The 24,923-nt window shown below is 42.9% G+C and overlaps 3 protein-coding genes across 4 annotated transcripts; 1 reads left to right on the top strand and 2 right to left on the bottom strand.

The window, feature by feature from the left end:
• Positions 1–148: 148 nt before the first annotated feature.
• znf106b (zinc finger protein 106b) lies at positions 149–9,864 on the bottom strand. The gene is made up of 20 exons (XM_080047831.1): positions 9,816–9,864; positions 9,332–9,489; positions 9,139–9,200; positions 8,796–8,999; positions 7,195–8,677; positions 7,034–7,094; positions 6,295–6,449; positions 6,148–6,208; positions 5,375–6,065; positions 5,215–5,264; positions 4,614–4,756; positions 4,207–4,341; positions 3,313–3,429; positions 2,964–3,155; positions 2,601–2,663; positions 1,920–2,039; positions 1,635–1,706; positions 1,461–1,532; positions 1,154–1,300; positions 149–979 (listed from the first exon to the last, which is right to left on the bottom strand). The coding sequence occupies exons 2-20, from the start codon at positions 9,485–9,487 to the stop codon at positions 923–925; spliced, it is 4,041 nt and encodes a 1,346-aa protein (XP_079903957.1). The 5' UTR covers positions 9,488–9,489; positions 9,816–9,864; the 3' UTR covers positions 149–922.
• Positions 9,865–10,151: 287 nt separating this feature from the next.
• On the top strand, positions 10,152–12,124 carry churc1 (churchill domain containing 1; the record flags this gene model as incomplete). Its single annotated transcript, XM_080048038.1, has 4 exons — positions 10,152–10,190; positions 10,462–10,597; positions 11,594–11,664; positions 11,799–12,124. 4 exons carry the CDS (start codon positions 10,152–10,154, stop codon positions 11,889–11,891), a joined length of 339 nt encoding a protein of 112 aa, XP_079904164.1. The 3' UTR covers positions 11,892–12,124.
• Positions 12,125–13,751: 1,627 nt separating this feature from the next.
• ttbk2b (tau tubulin kinase 2b) lies at positions 13,752–23,941 on the bottom strand. Of its 2 annotated transcripts, none has more exons than XM_080047807.1 (15): positions 23,638–23,941; positions 23,030–23,155; positions 22,782–22,929; positions 21,982–22,055; positions 21,733–21,873; positions 21,491–21,595; positions 20,583–20,648; positions 20,378–20,470; positions 20,147–20,272; positions 19,876–20,033; positions 19,409–19,604; positions 18,477–18,691; positions 17,065–17,560; positions 15,985–16,697; positions 13,752–15,118 (listed from the first exon to the last, which is right to left on the bottom strand). In XM_080047807.1, exons 2-15 carry the CDS (start codon positions 23,096–23,098, stop codon positions 14,755–14,757), a joined length of 2,964 nt encoding a protein of 987 aa, XP_079903933.1. In that variant the 5' UTR covers positions 23,099–23,155; positions 23,638–23,941; the 3' UTR covers positions 13,752–14,754. The 2 variants fall into 2 exon arrangements, with proteins under 2 accessions (XP_079903933.1, XP_079903934.1); XM_080047808.1 differs by having other exon boundaries at positions 17,101–17,560.
• Positions 23,942–24,923: the final 982 nt, after the last annotated feature.

Below are 24,923 nucleotides of genomic sequence, written 5' to 3'. Positions count from 1 at the left end.
TAAAAACTTCCACAAGTGTTTAAAGAAATACTTAATGTACTGTATATTGTTTTTAAATTAAGTAAAGGTGAACACTGTGAATTATATGTGTTTTTATTCCTGTAGACATACAGTTGGTATTAAACACAGGCCAAATACACACTGTACATACAAAAGTCAAGGCAGCATTCCTTTAAGTTTCTCTCTGAACAGAGATAACGTTTCAAATCTGTGTTTTGCAAAGTGACACAGGGGACAAGAGCATTGCCTGAAATACTTAATTGGGAAATGTGAATATGAAAAAATTAAAGAAATTAATAGAAGGTTTTCATATTTAATTTTTTAGCTAGCTCTCAGTCACCACACGGATAACTCATTTCTATGTTCTCATGTGAAACGGGAGAAGACAATCAAGAGTCATTACGGACACGTTATCTCTACATTGTGATACAAGGAATAATAACAAACCAATAACCATAACAGCTAATGATGACATACAGTCAATCTGGAATATATTCCAAATCAGAAAAGAAGCAGGCGGATAGAGGCACAAATGTTATCATTTATACAGTAAGTACAAGGTTGCTAAATATTAGCCGATGGATTTTAAACTCCAGAGTTCCCTCCCATAACTGCACCTCCTTTGAAAAATAATACGTTATTCTTTATATTCATCCTGTTTATTTCCATAACTGAGCTGTCATCCATACATACGCTTTACACAGAAACCTTGCGACTAAAATTTTGAAAAACTTTTTAAAAGGATTTGAAAATCCTCCTGCAAATCCAGAGACCTGCTGATTAATCCTGACCCTTCTTAAAATGACCAAGACGACGTAATCAAATAGAACTGATAATCCTGAAAATAACTTTGAAACAAACAAAAGAAAAAAAAAAACCTGCTGATGTTTCATAAAGGGATGAAATCATTTCACCGCTGTTGTCAAGGCTGCACATTACTGTCGTTCTCCACGTGACTCTGCATGTGTTCAGGCAGCTCCTGCAAGAAAAAATACTCTGTTCAATAAGTCTGTTCAACCTGCCAAAATGTACCCATCTGTTTGGTGTGAAGGCACTCAAGAAAGCTAACTAATTAGAATATATGACAAGTGCTGACTAAAGAACACACGTAGCTTTAATATTGTTGAGAATAGGATGGCTTCAGTTCATTTACCTGCCTGACCGACTGCTGTGTGCCAAAGAAAGCATTGCAGCCTCTCCAGCGACACTTCACTGTGCTCAGACCGGGGTTACTGTGATCTCTGACCAGGTGCTGCGTGAGATGCTCCGTCATGCCGAAGATCAGAGAGCAATTCTGCCACTGAACAGAGGGCAAAGGTCACAAAGACATGGTAAGACAGACAATATAAAAGAATGTATAATCAGGAAGTTGGATATGTGTCTAGTTAGTAAATGGATGAAATCAATATAAAAATCTCATCATTTAAGACTGAATATCTGCATTTTCCTTGAGTTCTTACCCAGCAGCGGTAGTTCTTCAGCAAGTTGAGCTTCACGGCTTGAACGCTGCCGTCATAGCAGCCTGTGTAGATCTGAGTTGGACAAACGATGGTAGATATAGCATTTGGAAAAATTTGTCATGCACATTTAGATAAAAAAAAAACACATGGCTGAGCCAGTCAAAGTCCACTTACCACACTCTTATGTACAGCCATGCACATCACCATGTCACTGTGACCCCCATACACCTGCAGGCGGTCATGGGACTAAAAAGAAGCAAAGTTCAAATAAATAATATTAACCGGATGAACTTCTATTCCACCATCGATGGTGCAATAAAAAATGCACTACTTTCAGAACATATACCCACTTTTACTATTTCTTGAAAGTCATCATTTATCAAGCTTTTTAAAATACACAAAACAGTCATTCAAAAATGTGCGTCCACTTTCGGGAGGTTGAGTCGTAAACATTTTTACCTGCAGTTCATAAACTCGGACCAGTTTATCCAGACATGCCGTCACCATCACTTTCCCCAAGATGACCAAGGATGTGACGGCGTGACCGTGGCCTTTATAGATCCGAACCAACTCGCCGGTCTACAGATAAAGACAGAAGGACATAAGTAATGGTGACAGTCAATGCGTGAAGTTGAACATGAATCCACACAGACCATTTAAATGTATTTACCATTCAAAATAATCTCAACTTTTTGGTCACTTTGGTATCAAGACATGTCAAAAGAAATGTTCAAGTTAATTTAATAGATTTGTGATGTAGAAAGGCAATAAAAAACAAATGATCTCCTGTCCATCAATACTTAAAGACGTACTTCACCGGTGGAAATATGAAGGTGTATTGAACTCTGAGATCCTATGGAGTATAAATGTGCACATTTAATGTGATTTTTTTAGAAATCTGTTCATCCCAGCCTGAGAAAAGGCAGAAAGAATGTGTTATGGTCTCACTGTCCAACCCTACATTTTCCCATGTGTGACATCACATATGGCAAAATGTAGGGTTAGGATTATCAGGACAGCTGGGCCAAGGGAAGACTGATGGAAGAAAAACCTCATTCATTATATTATAATAGCGATTTTATAATGATAGAACGCCAGTTCCGTATGGGTGAAGTATTCCTTTAAATCTTTGAAACTTACGTGGATATTGTGGGCGTGAATGGATGTGTCACTAGAGCCACTGAAGACCAGATCATTCACCACCTGGAGACATGAACAGGAAGTACAATATAGTACAGCTGCTATACAAGTTATCATATCTGTGAAGACGTACATTTCATCTCTTCAAGAAATAGAAAAAATTGCCCTTTTTAAACCTATTGTCAGTCAAAATACAGCAATCTATTACAGCAGGTAAAACTACTGAATGTTTTAACAGAATATACAGTAAATAATCTTTCCAGTAATAACCTGTATCAAATGGTTTTGCTGTACAAAGTCGTCTTATATGAATGCTCAAATGCAAATTTTCTCATTTCCGAACACGTAAAAACACCTCCTCACCTTCATGCAGAGCACAGTTTTTGTGTGGCCCTCCAGCGAGCGCAGCAGCAGGCCGCTCTTGGCGTCTCGTACGCTGATGGTGCTGTCGTAGGAGCCGACCAGCAGCACGCGCCGGGCGCCCTCCTGTGCCGTACCCAGGCAGCTCACACCTCGCGGCCCGTGGCACTCAAACACATCCAACTCCTTCAGAGTCTAGCAGGGGGACAGATCAGAAAGAACATATTATTGTACTGAAGTTTTAAAGCGGTGGTCAGTAAACTTGACCACACTAAAAAATTATGTAAAATATCCCAGTTGTGATTGTCCCAATTATTAGTTACTTCTCCTGCGTCAAAATCCTTTCACTCACCTTTACGTCGTGGCTGGCCACTGTTCCATCGGAGAGCCCCGCAAACAGGGTGTTCCAGGCAATGTGGAAACACAACACTCTTTCTGCCACAGAGACCTGCTCCAGACACTTCTTTGACTGGAAGAGAAATCACCAAATTTAAAAATGTAAATGTTTAGATTCGCTGAAAGAGTAGACATGAGGCTATGCAAAGCCAGCAGTAGTGAGTGTGTAATTCAAAGAGTGATGGTTAACAACACATTCAATAATTACAACTATTGGGTACTTAAAGGTGAAGTAAGCTATTTATTTATGTTAATATAAATGTTAAATCGCTCTTTATTCATACAGTGATCACTTATATAGTGTGTGCGTTTCATAAAGCCGATCTCTCAGTCACCCGCTCTGCATGTAATCGGTAAATTAACTTTTCGGGGATCCTACTACTGATAACCAATAAGAAGAGAGAACGCTACAAACCGGCACCTGTCTCACTGACGGTGCACGTGCAGAGCGACAGATGGGTGAATGTGTGTGCGCCTACAATGGCGGAGCAGGTAAAAATCCTTCCCAATGTCTGTTTTGATGGTTTTTATCATGTTTTATCACACTTACGGATCTGAGATGATGCTAGATAACTTGCTGCTTGAAGACCGCAGTGCATTAATGTGGTGACGAGGGAGGGGACTGCTAACTGCAGTCACTGACAGGAAGTTAGCTAAACTGACCATTCCGCTTACTGAACCTTTAAAGCTGGTCAGTGGGCAATAGGACAAATTGATGAGAGCAGCAGGTATGAAGCTAGTTTATTGGACAGAAAACTAAAATGATTCCCTGTGCACAATGATTTCTAGTCTAATAAAAGGTTGAATTATCACTTCATTTTTACAAGAAGAAATGTTTGACGTTTCGTACCTTGATGCTGTAACAGCGGATGGTCCGGTCACTGGATCCAGTGTAGAGGCGTGCTGTCATGTTAGGGAAGGACCACACCAGCAGACAGTTGATTTTGAGGGTGTGACCCTCGAACACTGCCTGGCACTCCCTGCTCTGGAAACAGAGAGAGAGAGAGAGAGAGAGAGAGAGAGAGAGAGAGAGAGAGAGAGAGAGAGAGAGAGAGAGAGAGAGAGAGAGAGAGAGAGAGAGAGAGAGACTGAATGACTTAGTTTGAATTAAAATTGATCCATAGGGTTAACTGGGTTGTAGGTCAACAAAATGAAAAAAATGGAATCCCTCAGACAGTCAGCAAGTCATCACTGTATTTTTAGCAGGGACAACGTTTAACTAAAGTGGGTGACCATTTTGAGATGGGATCAACATACCTGCAGACTGTAGGCCCGAGCTGTGTTGTCCCCTGAACACGTGTACAAATGTCCGTTGTGAATCTGGAGGCCGTGGACAGAACCTGTGTGATTCTCAAATGATCCCAAGTACAGCTCCTCATCATCAGCCGCCCCCGTCGAGTCTGGGAGAAAAACAAACAAACTGTCATTAACAGGAGAACAACATTTGTATCTTGTCTTTCCATCGATACATGTTCTGGGAGATTTACATGTAAAGGTGAATTCAGCAATTCTGGAGAATGCCTGTTGACACAATCACTTTATGTCAAATTCAATGAGCACCTGTCTGTACTGTGCGTCCACTGAAAAACAAAATCCAGTCTTAATACACACCCTAGGTTCTGTAAACGGACATGTATCTATATGGTGGGCCTCCTTTGTTTACAAACCCTTTGTTTACAGAGCCTAGCCCTAGGTAGTTTAATAATAGCAGATTTTTTTTCCCACCGCAAATGTACATCATAGACAGGTAGCGTTTCTTCAGGAAATATTCACGGATTTTGACAAAAAGTGATTTTGGCAAGCGTTCTCCAGAATCGCTGACTCCACCTTTAACCCAAGAAGTAGACCCAATACTGACCTGGACGAACAATGGCATCCGTCACTGGCACATGGTTTGGCTCAACTTTTCTAAATGGTCGAGATAGAAAAGTATGTCACCTTTTCAAGTTTAAAAGTAACGCTTCAAAAGGTAATATTCAGGATTCAACACCATACAATCTCCCAAAGTGACACCTCACCTCTCAAATTTGAACGTCTGCGTGCTTGAGGAGCTCAACTCCATGCCGACAGACTTCTGCGGAGACTCTTGGTGGTCGGTCTCACTGTCCGATTCGTCAATATCAATGTACACCTGGTCGGAGGGCTCCAATATTTCCAGAGAGTCGTCACTCTCGTACCCTGCTGCAGCAGACACATTTGAAACTGTTTTGGGGACCGAGGGCTCTTCTGCTGCTGTCTCACTACTCAAATTCACTCCTGAATGTTCCTTAGAATTTCTGCCAGTTGCCCGCAATGGTTCTCTTGACGACCTTGCAGTGTTTGCACAGTCCTTCAACCCTTCCCGGGCATTGAGTCGTGTTGGAGAGGCAACAGCATGCGTAGGAGCAGCTAAGCTTGGTGACGTAAGCAGCAGCGAAGGGAGCAAACTACTGGGAAAAACAGGAACAGTCTGGTTCACATGGACCTGAAGTTTATCAGGGTTACAGGAGACTGTGGGTGGTTGGCAGACTTCTTGCTTTAATTGCACGGCTGGCAGGGCAAGGTGTATTGGATGAGGTAGGCTGATGGAAGGTGTGGGGTTTATGGGAGATGATTGCTGGGTGGAGGAGGTGGGGAAAGCACTAGTGGAAGGAAGAGGAGAGAGTCTGGATTGAACTGGCGAGGGGCTGGTGGCTTTCTCTGCTGCACTAGAAGCTCCAGAGTACCCTCCTGAAGAAACATTCAGAAAGGAAAAGGTAAACGATTTGTCTGCATGTGAAGCCATGTAATGCACATGGTGAATCTACTGTACCTTGCATCCCCTGCAGGATCTCAATGCGCGTGGCTCTCAGACTGTTGACCTCAGTGGTGAACTAAAAGAGCAGGAAGAGCAATTTGTTGTAAACTCAGGAAAAAAAAGAAAGAAAAGATTGCTGTGATATTGTATGAATGGTGGCACCTGTTGCCTCTGTAGTAGGAGTCTTTGGACTTCTGTGTAGGCAGCTTGTAAGGTATTGCGGGCCTGGATCAGGGACTTGTCCATATCCTGTATTGAGTGGCTCAGCTCCTCCTCCCTCAGAGACACTGTCAACAGCTGGTCCATTTGGTCCTGGTCTACAGCGCAACAGGGACAACAAGGGAAAAATAATACAAACATAATTCAGAAGTTGAGTTGGAGACGGTCTATTCTAAATGCACTTTTTACAAAGTATTAAAAGATTAGCCAACATACATATTCAATTCCTTAAAAGAGGACTCCAACAATGCATCAATGCACTCCTAAAACAATGTCAGGCTCAGCACAGACAGTTTTTCTTTTTCTAAAGTATCAAAATGGATTCAACACAGTAGTCTTTAGCCCCAACATACACTGACTTGAGTGACATCAGTTAGAACAAGTTATCAGTCAATATATATAACATTAACTACAGTATATAAAAATACCTACAGTAGTGCTCCCCAAGACATTGATGTATAAAATCGATGGAGTTCCCTTTAAAATAGCAGCTGCAATCATGTACTGACCTAAAATATATTTTTTCCCCCCTTGTGGCCTGTTACGTGCATATGATATGTGTGTAATTACACCTGTGCTATATTAACAAATACATACTATGTATGTTTTAATTACACATTATTGAACTGGTAATGGTGTAAATAATCTTATTAAAACACAGCACACAAAATATCAGACTTACCTTTGTATAACTTTGATTTCTTCTTTTTTCCACCAGGCTGCTTACCAGAAACATCGTCACCCTGTAAGAATACACGAAAATTAAATTCCAACAATAACAATGTATCAACACGCTGGATGTTTTAGCGTTTCGTAAAAACACTGTGTAGTACTACTACTCACTGTGACACTGCTGTGTTTCCTTTTATTGGCACTACTGTTGCGTCTCGAATCTCCATCCTGGTCCCCCCAGTTTGGTTCCACCTTCACGGACACAGCTTCCACCGTTTGACTGCTGCTCTCCTCCGGTGCTTGGCAGGGCTGCTCTGAAGGTGCCTGTGCCGGAGATTGTGACTGCGTTTCAGAGTCATTCTCTGTTGGGTCCCGGGCTGGAGGAGGGGTTTCAGCACAGGGCTGTTCACCTGCTGGGAGCTCTGGGACCGACTCCCAGTGGAAGCCTTCTGACAGAGGCAAATCTTTGTCCTTCGCTTGCCGGGAGCCGCCCCGGTCAGACGGAGGTTTCAGCAACTCAATTCCAAACCTGTGACCACAAACTGTATCCTGCCTCTTTCTTTTCACATACGTCTCATTCAAACTCAAGTTATTCCTGGCTCCTGACAAGTTGAACAATTTATCTTGGCATGGTGTAAGTTCAACCTCTTTCTCCTTCTGAACTACAGCAGCTTCATGGGCGATGCGCACCCTGCGGGGTTGGTTAAGGTTGGCCTCGGAGGAGGTGCTGCTGCCTGAACATTGGCTGGATGAAGTCTGGCCGTTTGCTGGTCCACTTGAAAGCGTCGAGCTCTCGTGATGAGACGTCCTTTGTGTCATCTTGACTGTCGTCTGCTTCAGCTCAGCGGGAGAGATACTGGAAGGAGAAGCACTAGCAGCAGCAGGGGAGTTGACTGCTGTGGATTGCACTGATGTAGCTGTAGTGGAGGTGACAGAAGGTGCCGACGGGACACCTGCCTCGCTGTTCTGCTTCCGGGCTTCGCGATCCGCTCTGCACGGCTCCCTCACACCCAGCGCTCGTCTGATCTCCCGTAGCATAGCATTGACGTCCACGGCCCGTATGGGAGCTCTCTTTGCCGGGGCAGGTTGAGTAGGTTGAGTAGGTTGAGCTGTAGCGCGTGAACCTTCTTGCCCTCGTTGAGAAGGTCCCGTACTCTCACTCTGGCCTAGATCGAATTTGATGGCTCCGCTCTGTGGAAGGCAATCGCTTGTGAAGTCTTCACTTGATGCGCTATAGTACCCCTGGTTGTAAGAGCCATTCTGGCTGGCGGCAGGCTGTGTTAATTGTTCCTGAATGTTAGTGGTCGCTCCTTTGCTGCACCGATTGTTACCACCAAACCTCATGGTGGACTGGTCAAGACCATGAGGCCGCTGCCAAGATGGACCTGCAGAGCCCCCTGACGAACAAGCCAACCTTCCGCTTTGATTCGGCAGAGTTGACACTATTTGCTGAGGTTGTCTTTGCAGGCTGGACACTTTATTAACATATATAACAGTATTATTGCTTACTTGCTGGTTGCTCATGATCCTTATTTTGGGTTTTTCCAGCTTCACCGCTGAGTTTGTCGTGGCTGCCAGTAACATTGCGTCACTCTTCTTCTGAGCAGCCTCATCCTGCTTCTGTTTCTTTTTCTTCTTATGTAATGCTTTAGACCTGTGGTGGAAATAGAACCAGCCATTATTTCAAACCAACAACAGATTACATCAAGGAGTGAATAAAATTCAGGATATTGGATTGTCTAATTCAGTAGATATACAAGTGAAATTCTTACTCCTCTTGCTTCAGTGCCTTGTTTCGATCAGTGAGTCGCTTCATGATCTCTGGGCTCAGAGTATTAGCGAGGGAAACAGTCTTCAAATTTTTGTTCCTCAGTTTCGTCAAATTGTCACAGTGTAGAGGGGTGGAGATGTGCTCAGTGTACTCACTTAAACCCATTGAGGATGCCCCACACGCACGACATTCGTGAAATGAATCTCTATTAATGGTAAAAACAGAACAACAAACACAACAAAAATTCTGTCATAAATAAGTATCTCGCTGCTTCCCTGTATTTTGCAACCCTTGTGCTAATGAATGAGTGAAACAGAAAAGGTACACATTCAACATTTACTCACTTGCCCAGGAATTTATCCAGCTTTTTGTGGTGAGGCAAACTATGCATATGGTGTTGAGATAACTGTAGGTGAAGAGAAAAATTGCAGAGAGTATAGATCATTTGTAACAACTGCATGTTACAACCAAAACAAATCTAATTTTTAGCAAGCAAAGCTACTCATTAAATGTATTGGTCAAGTAAGAGCCACTTACATGTTTTACATACTTCTTGCGACACAAATCACAGTAGATCCATTTGGGCTTTTGGAAAGTCTCTGCATTATTGTTTTCCTTTTTCACATGTTTTTGGGTTACACTTTGGTGTGGCATCTCAGCCTTTCTCTTATGAGAGGTTTGAACCTTTGCCATTTCTGGTGGTGATACAACAACAACTTCTAACAGCACATAGATAATGAACTACATTTTTCTGTAGCATGAAATACAGAATAAATAAAGCAAGCTATTAACAAGTTATATGACACACTAACACCGCGACCAAGGAGTCTTAACTTACAACTGCAACACAACGTGGTTGTCGATGCAGAACAGGCTAACGTTCACTGAAGAGTTAACACGTTTGAGACGGACTTGACATAACAGTGATACAAAGTTTGCGGCATTTCGGTAAGTTACAAAGGCTCATACTGTACTAAAATATTATATATTATGGTTTAAATTGCAAAAATGTAATAGTTACCGGACAGATTTCACATGGCAACAAGGCTAAATAAACTACTGTTCCACCGCCATGTTTAGACGACGTCACTCGCGTTACGTCTACGTCGATTCGCTAAAGGTGACGCCGGAAGTCCGGCGGCGGACGGTTTCCTCAGATCTACAAAACATTGTGATGAGGGATTTTGGCTGATTTTACGACGCTGTCTGTTTATGAGATTATTGTATAGCTCTGGTAACCTGCGGGAACCAACGCCCCGTGCGGAAAAGCAATACGGCTGTTTGTTACTTCGGTTTAGTGGTCTTATCGCCAACTGACTTTACAGAAAAAACTAATAATAAAGGCTTTTAAGTGAAAATGTGTAACGGCTGTGTGCAGAAAGAATATCCAGACCGGGTAAGTGAAGCACACTGAAATATAAGGCTTTTTGTTTTGACGCACATACGCTTAGTTACTGATACGAGTTCATTTTAGAGCCAGTTCATAACATTAGATTAGAGTTAACAGCTAGCCACGAGAGTAACATTATACTATACTAGTTAGAATTAGGTGACCCAACCCTCCTTAAACTATGCTGCACTATAACGCCTAGTATAATGGGTTAGGGTTGAGAAGTCAAACAGAGGTGAATGTGATGCTAATAAAACATTGTATTTCCTGCCTTTAGGGAAACACTTGTCTGGAGAATGGCTCTTACCTGATGAACTACCTGGCCTGTGCACACTGTCACCAGAGGGACTTTGTGCTCATCAGCAACAAAGCCACTGAGGAGGAAGACGGAGAGGAGATTGTCACATATGACCGTGAGTCTCTCTTCTTCCTGTTTTTTATCAACCAGTTTTCATGGCTGTGGATGAAAAATAGCCTACAGATAATACAGGAAATAGTGAAAATATAAGGTCTGACCGTGTATGTACGTAGTCTGGGTCTGTGTTTAGTCCTTTGGTTAACTTATAACAATAAACCATTGCCGGCATCCTTCTTTGTGGCAACATTTTGGGTAAGATGCTGTTCCTGTTTCAACATTAATAATGTCACGGCGAAGGTGTTACAATCTTCCTAGTTGTGTCTGTTGAACATCGTCCCACCTTTTTTGTTTTAGGATAAACTGGAATGTCAGCTGTGACCCAGGTCTTTATTGCCTAACAGATATAGCATCAGTGGCCAACCTAACTTGCTCTTATGGCTGAAAGAGACCAAATACCTGCAGAGAGGTTCCATCATCTTGTGGAAAGGCTTTTAAAGAAGGGGGTTATAGGCTGTTATAGCAGCATGACATGCCCATGTAAGGTTTGTGACATGGGATGATATTAAAAAGATTCAAGTCACAGTTATCCTGGCCTTAATCATTGTTATTTGGGATAATATCCTGACAATCGTGAGAACTGCGAATATTGTTAAAACTCTAAAAATGGCTCCAAAACATACCGGAATCTTTTTATCTAACATTTTGTTAAGGTACAGATAATTGTATTGTATCACAGATAGGCTACATGTTTTTATGTGTGTTTGAAAAATAATCATAACGAACTTGTGTTTTTTTGTTTGTGTGGAGCCACCATAAATAAGGAAATCAATATAGGATTGTATGTTAGCGAGCCAGACAGCTTTTTCAAGTCACTCTTATGATGATAATCCCGATTATCCTGTTTCAAGATCATTCTGATAATGTAAACTCCTGACGATAAACACATGGCAAGTGTTCTTTTTTGTTTCCTGCCAGAAGGGTTTGTGGAGATGAAAGAATCACTCATTCATGTTTCTAAACAATTCCGTTATTGTCCAATTCGTCCCTCCAGATGTCTGTAAAAACTGTGACCATGTCGTGGCCAGGCATGAATACACTTTCTCGGTCGTTGATGAATATCAGGTAAGGTTTCTCAACACTGGTTGAATGACCATTGCTTGGAATATTTGAATGTGAGGAAAACATTAGCTTTTTGAGAGGGTCATGTCTCTTAGTATGTAGCTACCGGTATGTGAGTTCTGTTTTGTGTTGTGCAGGAGTACACTATGCTCTGCATGCTGTGTGGAAAGGCGGAGGACTCCATCAGTGTGTTGCCAGACGACCCCAGACAGTCTGCACCTCTCTTTTAGACCGGCAGGTCCTGATTCACTTTTAGTCCAACACCATGACTGAAGGGGTTCAACCATTTTTGTCTTTCATTTAAAATGCCAATGCGTAACGTCAGATAAGTTAACCATGTCTCGTGTTTTTGGATGTTTATAAACTACTGTACGCTGATATTAGTTGAGTAAACGTCCTACTTTTTATTACCCTCCATGACTAAACAAATTATGTATGTCAATGTACTTTAAAATAAAACATTTTTTACTAAAAGATTGCATTACCCTCTGTATGTTACTGCTCAGCGAAAACATCTTAAAGAATGGCAAAATAATGTTGCACAAGGGACAAAATTACAGATAACTTTAAAAATCAATAACAGCTATAATTTGTTAAAATGACTCCTGGGATTTTGAAATAAAATGTATTTATATCTTTTACAAACTTATTTTCTGATAGCTTGCCCTCCAAAATGCTGTATTTAAAGGTTCAGTAAGCGGAATGGTTCTTTTAGCTAACTTCCTGTCAGTTACTGCAGTTAGCAGTCCCCTCGCTCGTCCCTACGTCACCACATTAATGCACTGCGGTCTTCAAGCAGCGAGTTATCTAGCATCAACTCAGATCCACAAGTGTGATTAAACATGCTAAAAACCATCAAAACATACATTGGGAAGGATTTTTACCTGCTCCGCCATTGTAGGCGCCGCGCATACACATTCACCCTTCTGTTGCTCTGGCGTGCACCGGCAGTGAGACCATGGAGTGTACAGTAGTATTTATGAGTGAGACTTCAGATGGGTTGTGGTGTTCTCTCTTCTGATTTGATACAAATTTTGGGATACTCTAATAAGTTTATTTGCCGATTACATGCAAAGCAGCTGACTGAGAGATCGGCTTTATGAAACGCGCACATTATGTAAGTGATCACTGTATGAATAAAGAGCGATTTAACACTTATATTAACATAAATAAACCGCTTACTTCACCTTTAATAGCCACCAAACTGTGTTGTGACTATAAGGCTGATGGGAAGATGGCTGGAGCTCAAGAAAAAGCCCAACAAGTGTTTCAGTTGTTGATTCTTCTTCTAATCAATGTGGGAATGCTGAAGTCTCATGTAGATGCGCTGCAAGTGTTGTGGTTATTCCTCATTGGGGCAACATAAGTTACACACTATAGCTTTAAGTGCTCGGAAAAATACTGAACATTTTACCTGTGATTTTGTATTTTATAGTGTCAACATCTGGCCATTTGTTGTAGTTTTAGTTTCTTGTGTAGCAGTCAAGGTTCATAACCTACCTGTACCTAGACTATTGCACTCCTCATCTAATACATCCACTTGCTCGCATACATAAACAATGATGAACCTGTGCAGTGTTTGTTTTAGAAAGAGAATGTTAGCGTTAATCTCAGTTGAGAATTCAATCCTTCTTTGTCCACATATTTTTCAACATGCTGTCACTTACTGCTGCTGAACTGGTGGCAGCATATTATTATTGCACAGATGGAGGAGCCTTCATTTCATTTCTCCCGTCAGTCAGTCACCAGCTTGTCAGCAGTCCCTTGTGCTTACAGAGACGTGTGTCTGACACAGAATGCTGCTTCAATAGAATCTGATGAGTCATTTACTCTTCAGGGGGCATGCCAGTCTGCGTTGGCGTGACTTGAGTTCGAGCGTGTTGATAACTGCCCTTCTGTGAATGTTTTGAACCATTTATCTGATCACGGAAAGTGCTGCTTAGCTTTTGCCCAGAAACTGATAGTAAATAATGAAATCAGTTCACAGCTAACATCTGTGGAATACTGAATTCCTCAAGTATCCATTTATTTTTTTATCACAATGAAAACTACAGCATGAGTTACCAGGAAGAAATATGTTAGAGCTCTGGCATTTATTGAACTTACTCATTTCAATATATATATTTGGATCGTGATAAAAAAATAAAATGCAACAACAAATCAGACATGATGAAAACGTTCCATTTTTTTATGAGTTTTTCTTCTCTTACCATCTACTTGATGGAAGAAAAACAATAAAATGCACATCGCTGCTGGTCTACATTATGATTCATTTTGATCGGAAGCATTTCAATAAAAATACAGATGTCTTAGTGAAAACCACAAATAAAAAAAAAAAAAAAAAACATTGTTTGCAATGAAACTCATGCACTTTTACAATACTGAAGTATGAGTGCACTTTACATGTACATTCTAATATGCTGATGCATTTTTGTTGCGTGATAAGTTATTTTCCTAGCAAAGTAAAAGCACACTACTACACTGCGATATGCCAAAAAAATAGCAGTTCATCGTTACATACAGGAAGTTATCTAGCTGTTTTACAGGAGTGAGACCAATACGGGGCTGCATGCCCTGGTTCTGTACATGAATGCTGATGTTGTATACTGCTTGTGTTATTTTACTATTAGTGTTCTTGATGTGAGTACATGGTTTCTATAGGTGTATACCATTTTCCATAATGGTACGTACGTATCTACAATTAGCATCGTTTTTACATCCCTCAAGTATTGAACATTATCTTTTTGGTCTCATATTAGGCCTACATGGAGTGTTAAGAGGAGTGAAATGAGAGGTAAAGAATTGGCAATCTTAAGGTTTTTTCTCAACCTTTTTTTGTTTGTTTCATCTGCAAGGTTATCAAGCCACTTTGTCAAGTAATTTTTCAAGAGACACATCCAACAAATGAATAAATAAATAAATACAATTTATCATACATTTTACATTACATACAGTACATTCCCTTTGAGTAAATACCGTATTATTATTTACACATGCTTTCAGGGACTGGATGTGTCAGAACAGGCAGCCCTCTCTCGCTACAGTTGCACCGTCCGAATCCGGGTCACTTGTGTTTCAAAATGTTGAATACAGTCATCGGTTCACTTTGCCTTTGCTGCTGGAGGCTTTTAGGTCGTGGATGGGGCCTCTTCCCCTGGAGCCCCACAGCAGACCCTGGGCTGGGGAGCGGTCCGGTTGTGAGTGGGCGTGTCGGGCTGGAGGGGAGCCGGAGAAGCTGGACGGCGAGCGGCTGCGTCCCTGCTGCAGAGCCCCCTGGCCCTCGCGGAGCTCCTGGCGCGACGGGGAGGAGCTGAGGGAGCGCTGCAGGGAGGAGGAGCTGCGAGGCCGGGGAGGAGGGCTGAACAGCATCCCACTGCGGTCCTGCATCAGCTGGGTCAGGCTGGCCAGGAAGTCGGCGTCGCTGGTGCTGCTGGCGCGCACTCTCAGCCGCCGGCGCCTGGAGAGAAAAGAACGCAAAAAAAAAATGAAAAACAACGATATGCTTACAACGCCTTTTGTGTCATCCAACTTTATTTATCCCCGAGGGGCAATTTGTTTTGCAGCAAGAAAAAACCCACGAGAAACATACATGAAAAACACCCTTAACTGCAGTGATCCTGGCAATCAATAAATAATAATAGCAACATCACCATGTTGTGTGGTATAAGAACATAAAATAAAGAATAACAACAGTGTGCAAAATTCCCGTCTCCCTTCCCCCAGCCATCTCCGATGCCTCCCATTAATAAGGAGATGGCGGTGGGGAGGAAGGAGTTTCTTAATCTATTAGTCCTAATGGGAGGTAACTCACCACTCTCTCGTTATACTTTTAACAAAGTAGCTGTTTGCCTGTTTTCTGTTGTGTAACAGCAAACATGTTTTAAGGGTGGAGTTATCATACAAGTCCCACCTAACTTCCTGCTCCTTCAGAGGCTCTGCCCCCAGACGCACCTTGCCTGGCAACAGCAGTCATCACTAACTACCTGTCCAATAGAATTGTTGTTACTCTACTTAGGGCACAAACGCTGCCTTTAGCTGATTGGTTGGAGAAGTATTGCCGGGCTAGCTCTCGCTCGCTTCGACTCCCTTTGTTTACTTTAACTGCACTGTGTATAAACTGAAGACTTATTTTCAGTGCACACGTGGTATGGACAGGTAGCTGTCAGGCGATACTCACTGATTTTGACAAGTGTTTTGGATTACAATAGCTGCCTCCATCTTTTAAAATTTATAACGGAATGTTTACTGTCATGACAATAAAAAAAACTTTCTTAAAACTCTTAACAAAAAGGGACAAATGACTTTATTCACACTGACACATACCTGTTGTCCGCACACGGGCGGATGGGCGGCTTCCCGGGAGGCGGTCGAGGCAGAAACCTGCTCTGGAGCTGCTCGGGTATGAAGGTGGCACTGAGTGGACGTGGGATCTTACTCTTACTACCTGACGAAGAGGACAGAGAGAGAGGGTCTTCTCCTCCGCAGTCAGACCTGGAGGCCCGCTCCGAGTAGAGCCGGTCTCTCAGCAGAGCGAAGGGCAGGTTGTCACAGGACAGAGACGGGGAGGGAGAGTGCGTCGGGGAGCCTGGCACCGGACTGCTCCAGCGGTGACGCCTATCCAAGTTGAAGTCCCTCATGGGAGAGTCCAGGGGGGCGCTGGGGTCTCGCACCGGGATTTTACTCAGCCTGGGGGACGAGGGACAGTCTCTTTGCCTGAGCAGAACTGGCGGCGGTGGAGAAGAGGAGACGGTGACTGTGGCGCTCTCCACAGCGCCCCCTGCTGTGTCGGCAGGAGGCTGAGGCTGATGGGGTTCAGAGGAGCGATCGGGGAGACCTGAATCGCTCTCTGGGTCTCTGTCGTTAGTCAGATGACAGGCGGGGCCTTTGGCGGGGCATGGCACTGGAGCTAACTCCAACCTCCCTCCTCCATCCTTTATGATTTCCTCTGGGAGTTTGTCAGATTTATCGGATGGTGCTTCTAGTGGTATTGCTTCACTCCTCTCCTGTACAGGGGACTGCAGCCCGCAGCTTGAGGACTGAGAAGAGATCAAACATTTGATCAATCACATCATATTTTGAGCAAAAGGTTACCACTTTACAGGGGTATGTCTACGTTTTGTGCTCTGAACAGGAAAATGTTTGAACATCTACATTTCCGGGGCAACCGAGCAGGTAAAACATCCATTATTCCGACTACACACACACACGCATTTATTTATTCTCAAAAGCTGCTTAACAATAACAAGAGATAACTTGACTCATACATTCCTTATTTATGGTCCATAGGACTTGTGAGTGACATCTTTTATATACTAGTATCTTCTCAATCATACACTGAATTGTCTATTTCAATTAAAGGTTTAGACTTTTTCAATTGAGAGTTGCTTAGATTCCTGTAGTTACTGTTGGGATACGAAGGAAATACTCCGTCACCCGCACCTGGTCCATCTGGGATCTTCCCGTGATGATTGAGGGCATTTGTCCCAGCATCCCCGGCAGCCTCCTGTGGCCCAGCAGCCAGTTGCAGGGCATGGCCATCTGCGACAGGACGGGACTGCTGGGCACCACTGAGTGCTGGCCCTCCGGTGTCTCACTCGACTGGTTCTGGGCCTCCGAGGGCTTCTGTCTCCCGGTCTTGTCCTCGGCCGGAGGAGGCCTGGTGGCTCCGGAGCCGCTGCCTTGCTCCAGCTCCAGCATGACCCACTCCTGAGAGTCTCCCTCCTGGGGCACGGGGCTGAGGTTGACGGCCACGAAGCCGCTGCTGGCCGCGCCCTCCTCCTGGTCGGGGGTGGCCTCGCCCGAGTGTTCCTCGTTACAGGCGGCCGACTGCAGCCCGTTCCTCCGCTCAGGAATGGATTTCTCCCCGACTTCAGACAGGACGGGACGCTGTTTGCCCAAGCTGAAACAAGACGTTTGAAGGGTTAAGGTAGGTTTCCCCAAAATAAATTGGTTACACTTTACAATAAGGGAACATTTTATTAACTGTTAGTTAATACTTAGTTAATGCTATTAACTAATGCCTTGTTAATGCTTGTTAATTAAGCATTAACGATGCTAATAATTGATAAGATTTATATAGCGCTTTTTTGGAGGTCACTCAAAGACGCTTAAAGCTAACTAATGCTTATTTCAGCATTAACCAATCAACGGTTAAAGGTGCTGTAAGCGGAATGGTTCTTTTAGCTAACTTCCCGCCAGTGACTGCAGTTAGCAGTCCCCTCGCTCGTCCCTACGTCACCACATTAATGCACTGCGGTCTTCAAGCAGCGAGTTATCTAGCATCATCTCAGATACATAAGTGTGATAAAACATGATAAAAACCATCAAAACAGACATTGGGAAGGATTTTTACCTGCTACGCGATTGAAGGCGCATAAACATTCACCCATCTGTCGCTCTGGCGTGCACCGGCAGTGAGACCATGAGTGAGACGGGTGTCGGTTTGTAGCGTTCTCTCTTGTGGTTGGATATAGATTTCGGCATCCTCCAATAAGTTTATTTGCCGATTACATGCAGAGCAGCTGACTGAGAGATCGGCTTTATGAAACGCGCACATTATGTAAGTGATCACTGTATGAACAAAGAGCGATCTAACACTTATATTAACATAAATAAACCGCTTACTTCACCTTTAATTAATGATTAGTCTAGGTTTATTAAGCATAAAATAAGAAGTTATAAACTGTTAGTTAATGCTTATTAAGCATTTACTAGCAGTGATTTAATGTACCCTTATTGTAAAGTGTTACCAAGATTTTTTTTTTTTTAAAGCTGTCACAAGTGTAAATATTAGGTGTGCTGATTTGAGTACTCACTAGGCCTCGAGGAAGCGTTCGATGGTGGGCTTGGGTTCGGGGGCGAGCCTCTTTTCAAACGCCAGGCTCTGGCTGTGTCTCATTCTCCGGAGCAGCGGCGCAGCGCGATCCAAGAACATAGTCTCTGATCTCACCCGTCTAGGAGAACTCTGCACCGAGCCGGTGTTGGGGCTCTGGTTCCCCTGGTTCTGACTGTGCTCGTCCTCACTCACCACCTGAGGAGAAAGAATGACAGGAAGGCTGTAGCAACACATAGGCAGTCCCAAGTACTTTCTTTCCTTAATGTGACTACATGAGGAACTTTCTTGTTCTGTTCTAGAAGATCTTTGCTAGCGCTTTTCGTGTTGTTTAGCAAGCGAGCGAGAGTGACCACAAGATGCATCGTGATGATATATGTAAGATTAATAATGGTAATAGGACGATGGGGAAGCAAATTTAGCTTGGATTTAGTACAGTTTGGGAAACACAGGCCTTTTCTGGTCTGCCTACCGTGAATGGTTTCATCTGAGTTGGCGAGGATTCGGACCCAAGCAAAAGCATAAATAACTATGTATTAAAATAAAAATGTTTATTTGTTTGATTATTGTTACAAAAAAAACAAAATAAAAAGAATTATACAAAAAAAAAAATGTTACTGTTTCATGAACATTTGCAAGTTCCTCGTAGTCTCTTTAGGTATGGAGTAGATTTCCTATTCAAACCCAGGAGGTGTAGATGTGCTGATAGAGGCTGTCTGACTAGGTCTATCCATTACCGTATCTCTGGGCAAAGTAAATGTAGTGTTTGGAGAACATTTTGTGCACATAAATCTGCTGCATCACTGCACTGAAGCCAATCTCTACAGCTCACTGCACTGGAAGAGAGAAGCACCTACATGAGAACATTAAATATATATATATATAGCAGTAATACTAAATTACATTTGCCCTGACCTTTCTGATGGTGGCCTGGGCCTGGGCCTGTTTTTGGTTGCGGTTGCGGTCCATCTCCTCCCATACGTCCGCGCCCGGTGTGGTAGGCGTGGGGATGGGCAGGCAGTTATCGGCGTCGCTGAGGCGTTCCCCTTGCAGGACATCCTCCGTGTTCTCCCGCTGCAGCTCGCCCGGCAACACCGAAGCGTTTGCCATGCTATTGGAGGAGAGAGAGAGAGAGAGGGAAAGGCAAGGTCAGCGCACAGCTCGTTTTACCACAGCACAATTTAGTAGCAGGCAATTTCTCTTGGATCTCTGACCGTTGCACATCTATACCAGGTCTAAAAAAAGCTGCGGCTATATATTCCAAACGGCGGAAAAACCTGCGACGATAAGCCGACAGCAGTTAGCAGAACAAACGGCCGGTGTGTCAGCAGCAGCAGTGCGATAGAGATTTCTTTAGTCGTAAAAAAATAAATATAAAATACCCCAAGTACGCTGGTGTGAGGCGGGTGAGCTGCTGAGCGGTGGTTGCCGTGGCAGTGATGGTCAGCATATCTTCCGAGTCGCATTTTTCCCAGTCGTACGGGTCGTTCTCCAGCACGCTGTGGCTCTTCATGGCGATGTCAAACACTGAGGTCAGGAGCTGTCAGGAAGAGAACACAGTCATCACATTTGATGGTTTGAGAGGATATAAAAAAAAAAAAAAAAAAAAAAAAACAGTGCAGGCAAAATATGCCAAATAAAGAGATTGCCAACCTCATAGTCTGGTTTAGTGAAGTAGTCCAACGTCAAGATGTGATCCAGGAAAGTGCTAAACTCTGTGGGGAGGTGCTTCAGCATGAGTCGATGGTCGTACGTGTCTTTTAGGTTTCCTACTTGTTCCTGTAGGAGGAGAATGGGACGAAAAAAAAATACAGAGTTGGAATGGAGATACACATACACTGTGAATAACAAATCCATACTGACTTAATACGCTGAGGAACATACTTTGTCTTTAATTTTCCTCCAGGGAAGCTGACCAACCGTGAACTCAACCAGCATGTAGAAGAGGGACCACAGGTCATCATGGCGGCCCATTTCCTACACATTAAGATGTACAAGTGTGTGAGTGATTGATTTCATGGGTGATGTAAATATGAGAAAAAAACAATGAGACTGAATAGAACAATTCGTTTTGGCGCCCCATGCTTACTTTATTCTTGTGAGCATTGATTGAAGCATATCGCACAGTTCCTCTGAAGCCCGCCACAGGACGAGGCTGAAAGAGAAGAACGATATAATATAAGAAAGACAAATAAAATGGGAAACAAGTCTTCTAAATAACATTACGAGATTTCTATGAACGTTTTTTTTTATTATAAAAAGACAACTGTATTTAGTATTAAATGCACTTTGGGACAGTCACATGTTAATGTCACACGAGGGTCAAAAAGGTCACACAGTGGTGGAGTCAAAGTCATTGCAGTACGTTAATGGAAATTTTAATTAGCTGTGAAAATGTGTACATCTTGTTTGAACATAAATAAACTTAAGTTGTGTTATTGTGCAGGACCAAACCACTAACAGTTGACAGTCTTTATTTTAAAACTTTTTCTGAGTTATGTGAAGGAAGTTCTGTTAAGGTTGGAGGTCTACTCAGGTGGAAGAATACTTCAGGAGACTTGGATGAATTATGAAGCAATATTTATTACAGACTTGGCCAAGGAGAACCGGACTGCAACTCTTGTGACTTGCACTTCAATTTTGCCAGACTCATGCTTAGAGCTGTGTATTAACCTTGCGCAAATCTCTAACACCTCCCCGGCTCGGGCACCAAGCGTACCAATGTTTTGGGTCAGAGCTGAACACGGTGAACCATAACATTCTGGAGTAGAAGGAGATGAGACTTTATCTATACAACTGACCTAAGTGTCTCCTAACAGGCTCCAAGGTTGACCTAGAGTCTGAGAGACAGACACACAAGATAGGCATATATGAACTATTCATCTTTACCAATAATATTACAACTAAAGAGCCAAAATTCCCCTACAAGTTACTTGTAGGATTTTTAATTAAAAAGTTGAAATTGATGCTTTGATGAAGTTGACAGAGAGCACTTACTGGGCGGACTTCCTGGCTGGAGTTGGTGAACTGACGGGCGAGTCCGAAATCAAGCATGTAGCAGCATCTGCAGGTGCTGGCCAGTCTTCCCATCGCAAAGTTAGACTACAGTTTACAACAACAGGGACAAACACAACGAAATTCAAGTTAAGCAAGAGGTTAACTGTCAAAGTGCATTGTGCTGTAGTAATGTCACTTTAGCACTCATACAGCGACAACACATTTCTCAAAACACCACCCACGGGTTTAATGTCACGGTGCAGGAAGCCCACAGAGTGGATGCTTTCGATGGCCTCGAGGATCTGCTTGCCCAGTCTCAGAGTTGTGGAGACGGAGAAGGTGCCGCGAGCCATGGTTCTACGCAGGTCGGCCAGATTCCTCCCCTTCGGAAAAGCAAAATCCGCAGTAGAGTAAGCGTCACATTAAAAGATGCAGAGAGATTTAGTGTTGGCTGCAATACATTTAAAAATATATATTAATAATAATCCTACCTGGAGTTCCATCACCACATAGTTGAAACGGTCATTTCGGCCACAGCCCACGAAGCGGCACACGTGGTCCTTGCCTTTCAAAAAATATATACATGCGTGCAGTATATATTTAAGTAAGTATATAAGGCACTGGTGTTCACATGCTGTTCATATAAGGCTAAATCTGTTTTCCCCATAAAAAAAAAACATTAGCTATACATATGTTGCATTGAAATCCTGTGATATATTCAAATCCTTGTGGGGATATTTCAGCATTAGTTAGTAGTACGCTGAGTTATAGATAGTATAAACACCTCACTAATTCGCTAAGTGGTTTAGCAAGCTCTACAATTGGATTCTGAAACACTAGGATTACATGACAGGGTATTGGTCAAGCAAACACTACCGCTGCTTATATCATAAAATTTAGGGGGTCTCCGTTTGCAATTTTTCTTGGCCAGTTCCCATAGACAGTAAAGACGTACATTTCTGTAACTGTTGTTCGTTAATGGAAAATCCAAATATCCGTTGTATGTTCAACAATAACTAAATAAATAGCTTCTCAAACTGCACCAGGTTATTATGACCTTCATAACTGGAATATAAACAAATCTCAGTCCGACTACATAACTATTAAGAATTTTGACATTTTCAGTAAGTAAAACATTAACCCCCATGAAAAATATTGATTGGCCATCCATCTCCTAACCACTTTGAACAATGCGTGATGATCTAAGCGGATTCTTGGAGTAAACCGTGTAATATAAACATGTCCCTTTACTCTGTAACTGAGAAGGTGGTGGAGGGTTAGCATCACTCACCCTGGAGCTTCTTCAGCACGGCCACCTCCATCTTCAGCACCTGTTTGGGCTGCTGAGCAGACTCCACCTTTAAGGCCACGGTGGCCTGGCTCAACTGATCCAACACCTCGTAGATCTCCCCAAAGCCGCCTCCGCCTATCTTCCTGGTCTACACAGAAAGTGGGGAGAGAGGATGCTCGTGATTTTGAGATTTTTGTAGTTAAGACGAAACAAAAAAACCCTATCATCTAACGTGATTTTTCTCTTACCACTTTCCATCTGTCTCTAACCACGTCTGCCACTGACAGGATGTCTGTGTGCTCTCCAGCCCCACTCATCCTCCTGAGTGCTCTCAGCTGAAGCCTGCACCTGGCATCAGTGACGGAACACCCTCACTGGGGGAACATGGGAGCAGATTCTTTGTAAATCAGTTCCCCTTTGACAAAAAAAAAACAATCTGCACACTGCATGCTAATTCTGAACTTGCTAAAACACCCAGTATTGAGGCATCGTTTGATTCCATCTTATTTTTATGCTTGACAACACACATGTGGAGAAAGCCCATTTAAAGGTAGAGCAGCAGGCTGCACCTCACGTCTCCAAGATGCATTTAAAGATGCTAACCAAGGCTGGATGGTCACGAGAAGGCAGCAGGCTTATTAGCATTTTCCGGTTTGTTTTGACTCTGCGCCAGAACACAACTATGACTAGCCATAGAGTATTCAGTGGCCATAAACCCGGTCGTTTGGAATGGATTAGCTGTTAGAAGCTAATCTCGCTCTGCGGCGTCTCCGGTTGTCCTACACTCAAGCTAACTAACTAGCATGTTTACCGAGGATAACCGTTAGGTAGCAAGCAAACCTCCCTGACCTCTTACCTCGCTGCTTTGCGCCATCGCGATCAAAGTATAAAGAAAGCCGTACAGTCCCCATGCTCCAAGCGTGCTCTCAGTCAGCCCGGTCATTCCTATGAGTGCTTTATTGTTTCAGAAAAGAGATGAATGTGGTGGTGGTGGACCATAGCTGACGTTAGCCAGCCAGCTATCCAGCCTGTGCTAATGTGATGGGGAGGGGAGGAATGATGATGATGCCCCCGCGCGCTCCCTGCCTCTCAGTGGCGGTGACGTCACAGCCCTAGTCTCTCCTGATTGATCCACAAAACTCCGCATCCTCGAGACCCGGACCGGTCCGGTACCGGTGTAGGAACAGGACTACACCTTTCTTTATATGTCCATGACCACACCACGTCAAACAGGTTTAAACGGAGGGCACTGCATAAACATACATGTGGGTAGCGGAGGGATGGAGCACTGCATCACCTCCTGCAGTGATGATGGGTCACCAATTAGTCTATACTTTATCTAATCAAGAAAATCACATTGAGATCAACATCTCATTTGCAAGTGAGACCTGAGTACCAAAAAGAAAACCAAACACAAATACATTCAAATGAAAAGATTTAAATGTCGAGACAACATAACAGCTATATCCTATAAAAAAACTATAACTTTTTTTGTAGTCTATAAAAGTACAAAAAAAATCTAATTCTAAAAATATAATGAATTCCTATACAAAGACATACAGCTATGAAAAAAAGTCAAAAATTTAATTAAATTAGATCTAACCAATTTGTTTAAACCAAGTTGAAGTACAGTATATCCAGTAATCCAGTTTGAGATTTCTCTGTACATTATTACAGGTAAATGGTGTGAAATATCTGTCTTTCCAATGTATTTTAACTGCAGGGACAAAGAGTGTGAAGGGGCAAAGAGTGTGAGCCAATGCTGAGAACGGGTGTTTTGATTATGGTGTCTTATGGTAGGAGGGGGAGGGGGGCAGTTTTTGTAACAATCCCTTATAAATAAATAGGCCCAAGTGAAAGTTTTGATCTCGTATGGCCAAGAGTGATGGCCATACCTTCTAAATTGAACTGATCAGTCCAGTATAATCATGACTATACAGTATCTTTGTCAGGGCAGCAGGGCTGTAGCAAAGTGTTCTGGTGCCCCTAACAATCATTTGGATCTGCAAAGTAGCCTTACTGATTGTATCAAATAAAAGTAGTTGAGTAGAAAGTACAAACTATAGAGTAAACGTATACAGTAGCAGAACATTGAAATACTCAAGTAGTACACTCAACATGACAGTATACTCCTTGGTTACC

Source organism: Ammodytes marinus (genome assembly GCF_949987685.1).
Source record: "Ammodytes marinus genome assembly, chromosome: 19".
In the NCBI taxonomy this organism is placed as follows: Eukaryota; Metazoa; Chordata; class Actinopteri; order Uranoscopiformes; family Ammodytidae; genus Ammodytes; species Ammodytes marinus.
The sequence above is the reverse complement of the archived record's forward strand: the minus strand, read 5'-3'. Positions and strand labels throughout refer to the sequence as shown.

Bases quoted from the DNA above. Each gene is read 5' to 3' on its own strand.
- znf106b (XM_080047831.1), bottom strand. From the start codon at position 9,487: ATGGCAAAGGTTCAAACCTCTCATAAGAGAAAGGCTGAGATGCCACAC. The intron at 9,000-9,138 runs GTGAGTAAATGT...TACCATTAATAG, and splicing joins CTGGATAAATTCCTGGGCAA to AGATTCATTTCACGAATGTC. The intron at 1,707-1,919 runs GTAAAAATGTTT...GCTTCTTTTTAG, and splicing joins TCCGAGTTTATGAACTGCAG to TCCCATGACCGCCTGCAGGT.
- ttbk2b (XM_080047807.1), bottom strand. From the start codon at position 23,098: ATGAGTGGGGCTGGAGAGCACACAGACATCCTGTCAGTGGCAGACGTG. The intron at 20,471-20,582 runs GTAAGCATGGGG...CTTAATGTGTAG, and splicing joins TCAATGCTCACAAGAATAAA to GAAATGGGCCGCCATGATGA. The intron at 19,605-19,875 runs GTATTTTATATT...CTCCTCCAATAG, and splicing joins CTCACACCAGCGTACTTGGG to CATGGCAAACGCTTCGGTGT.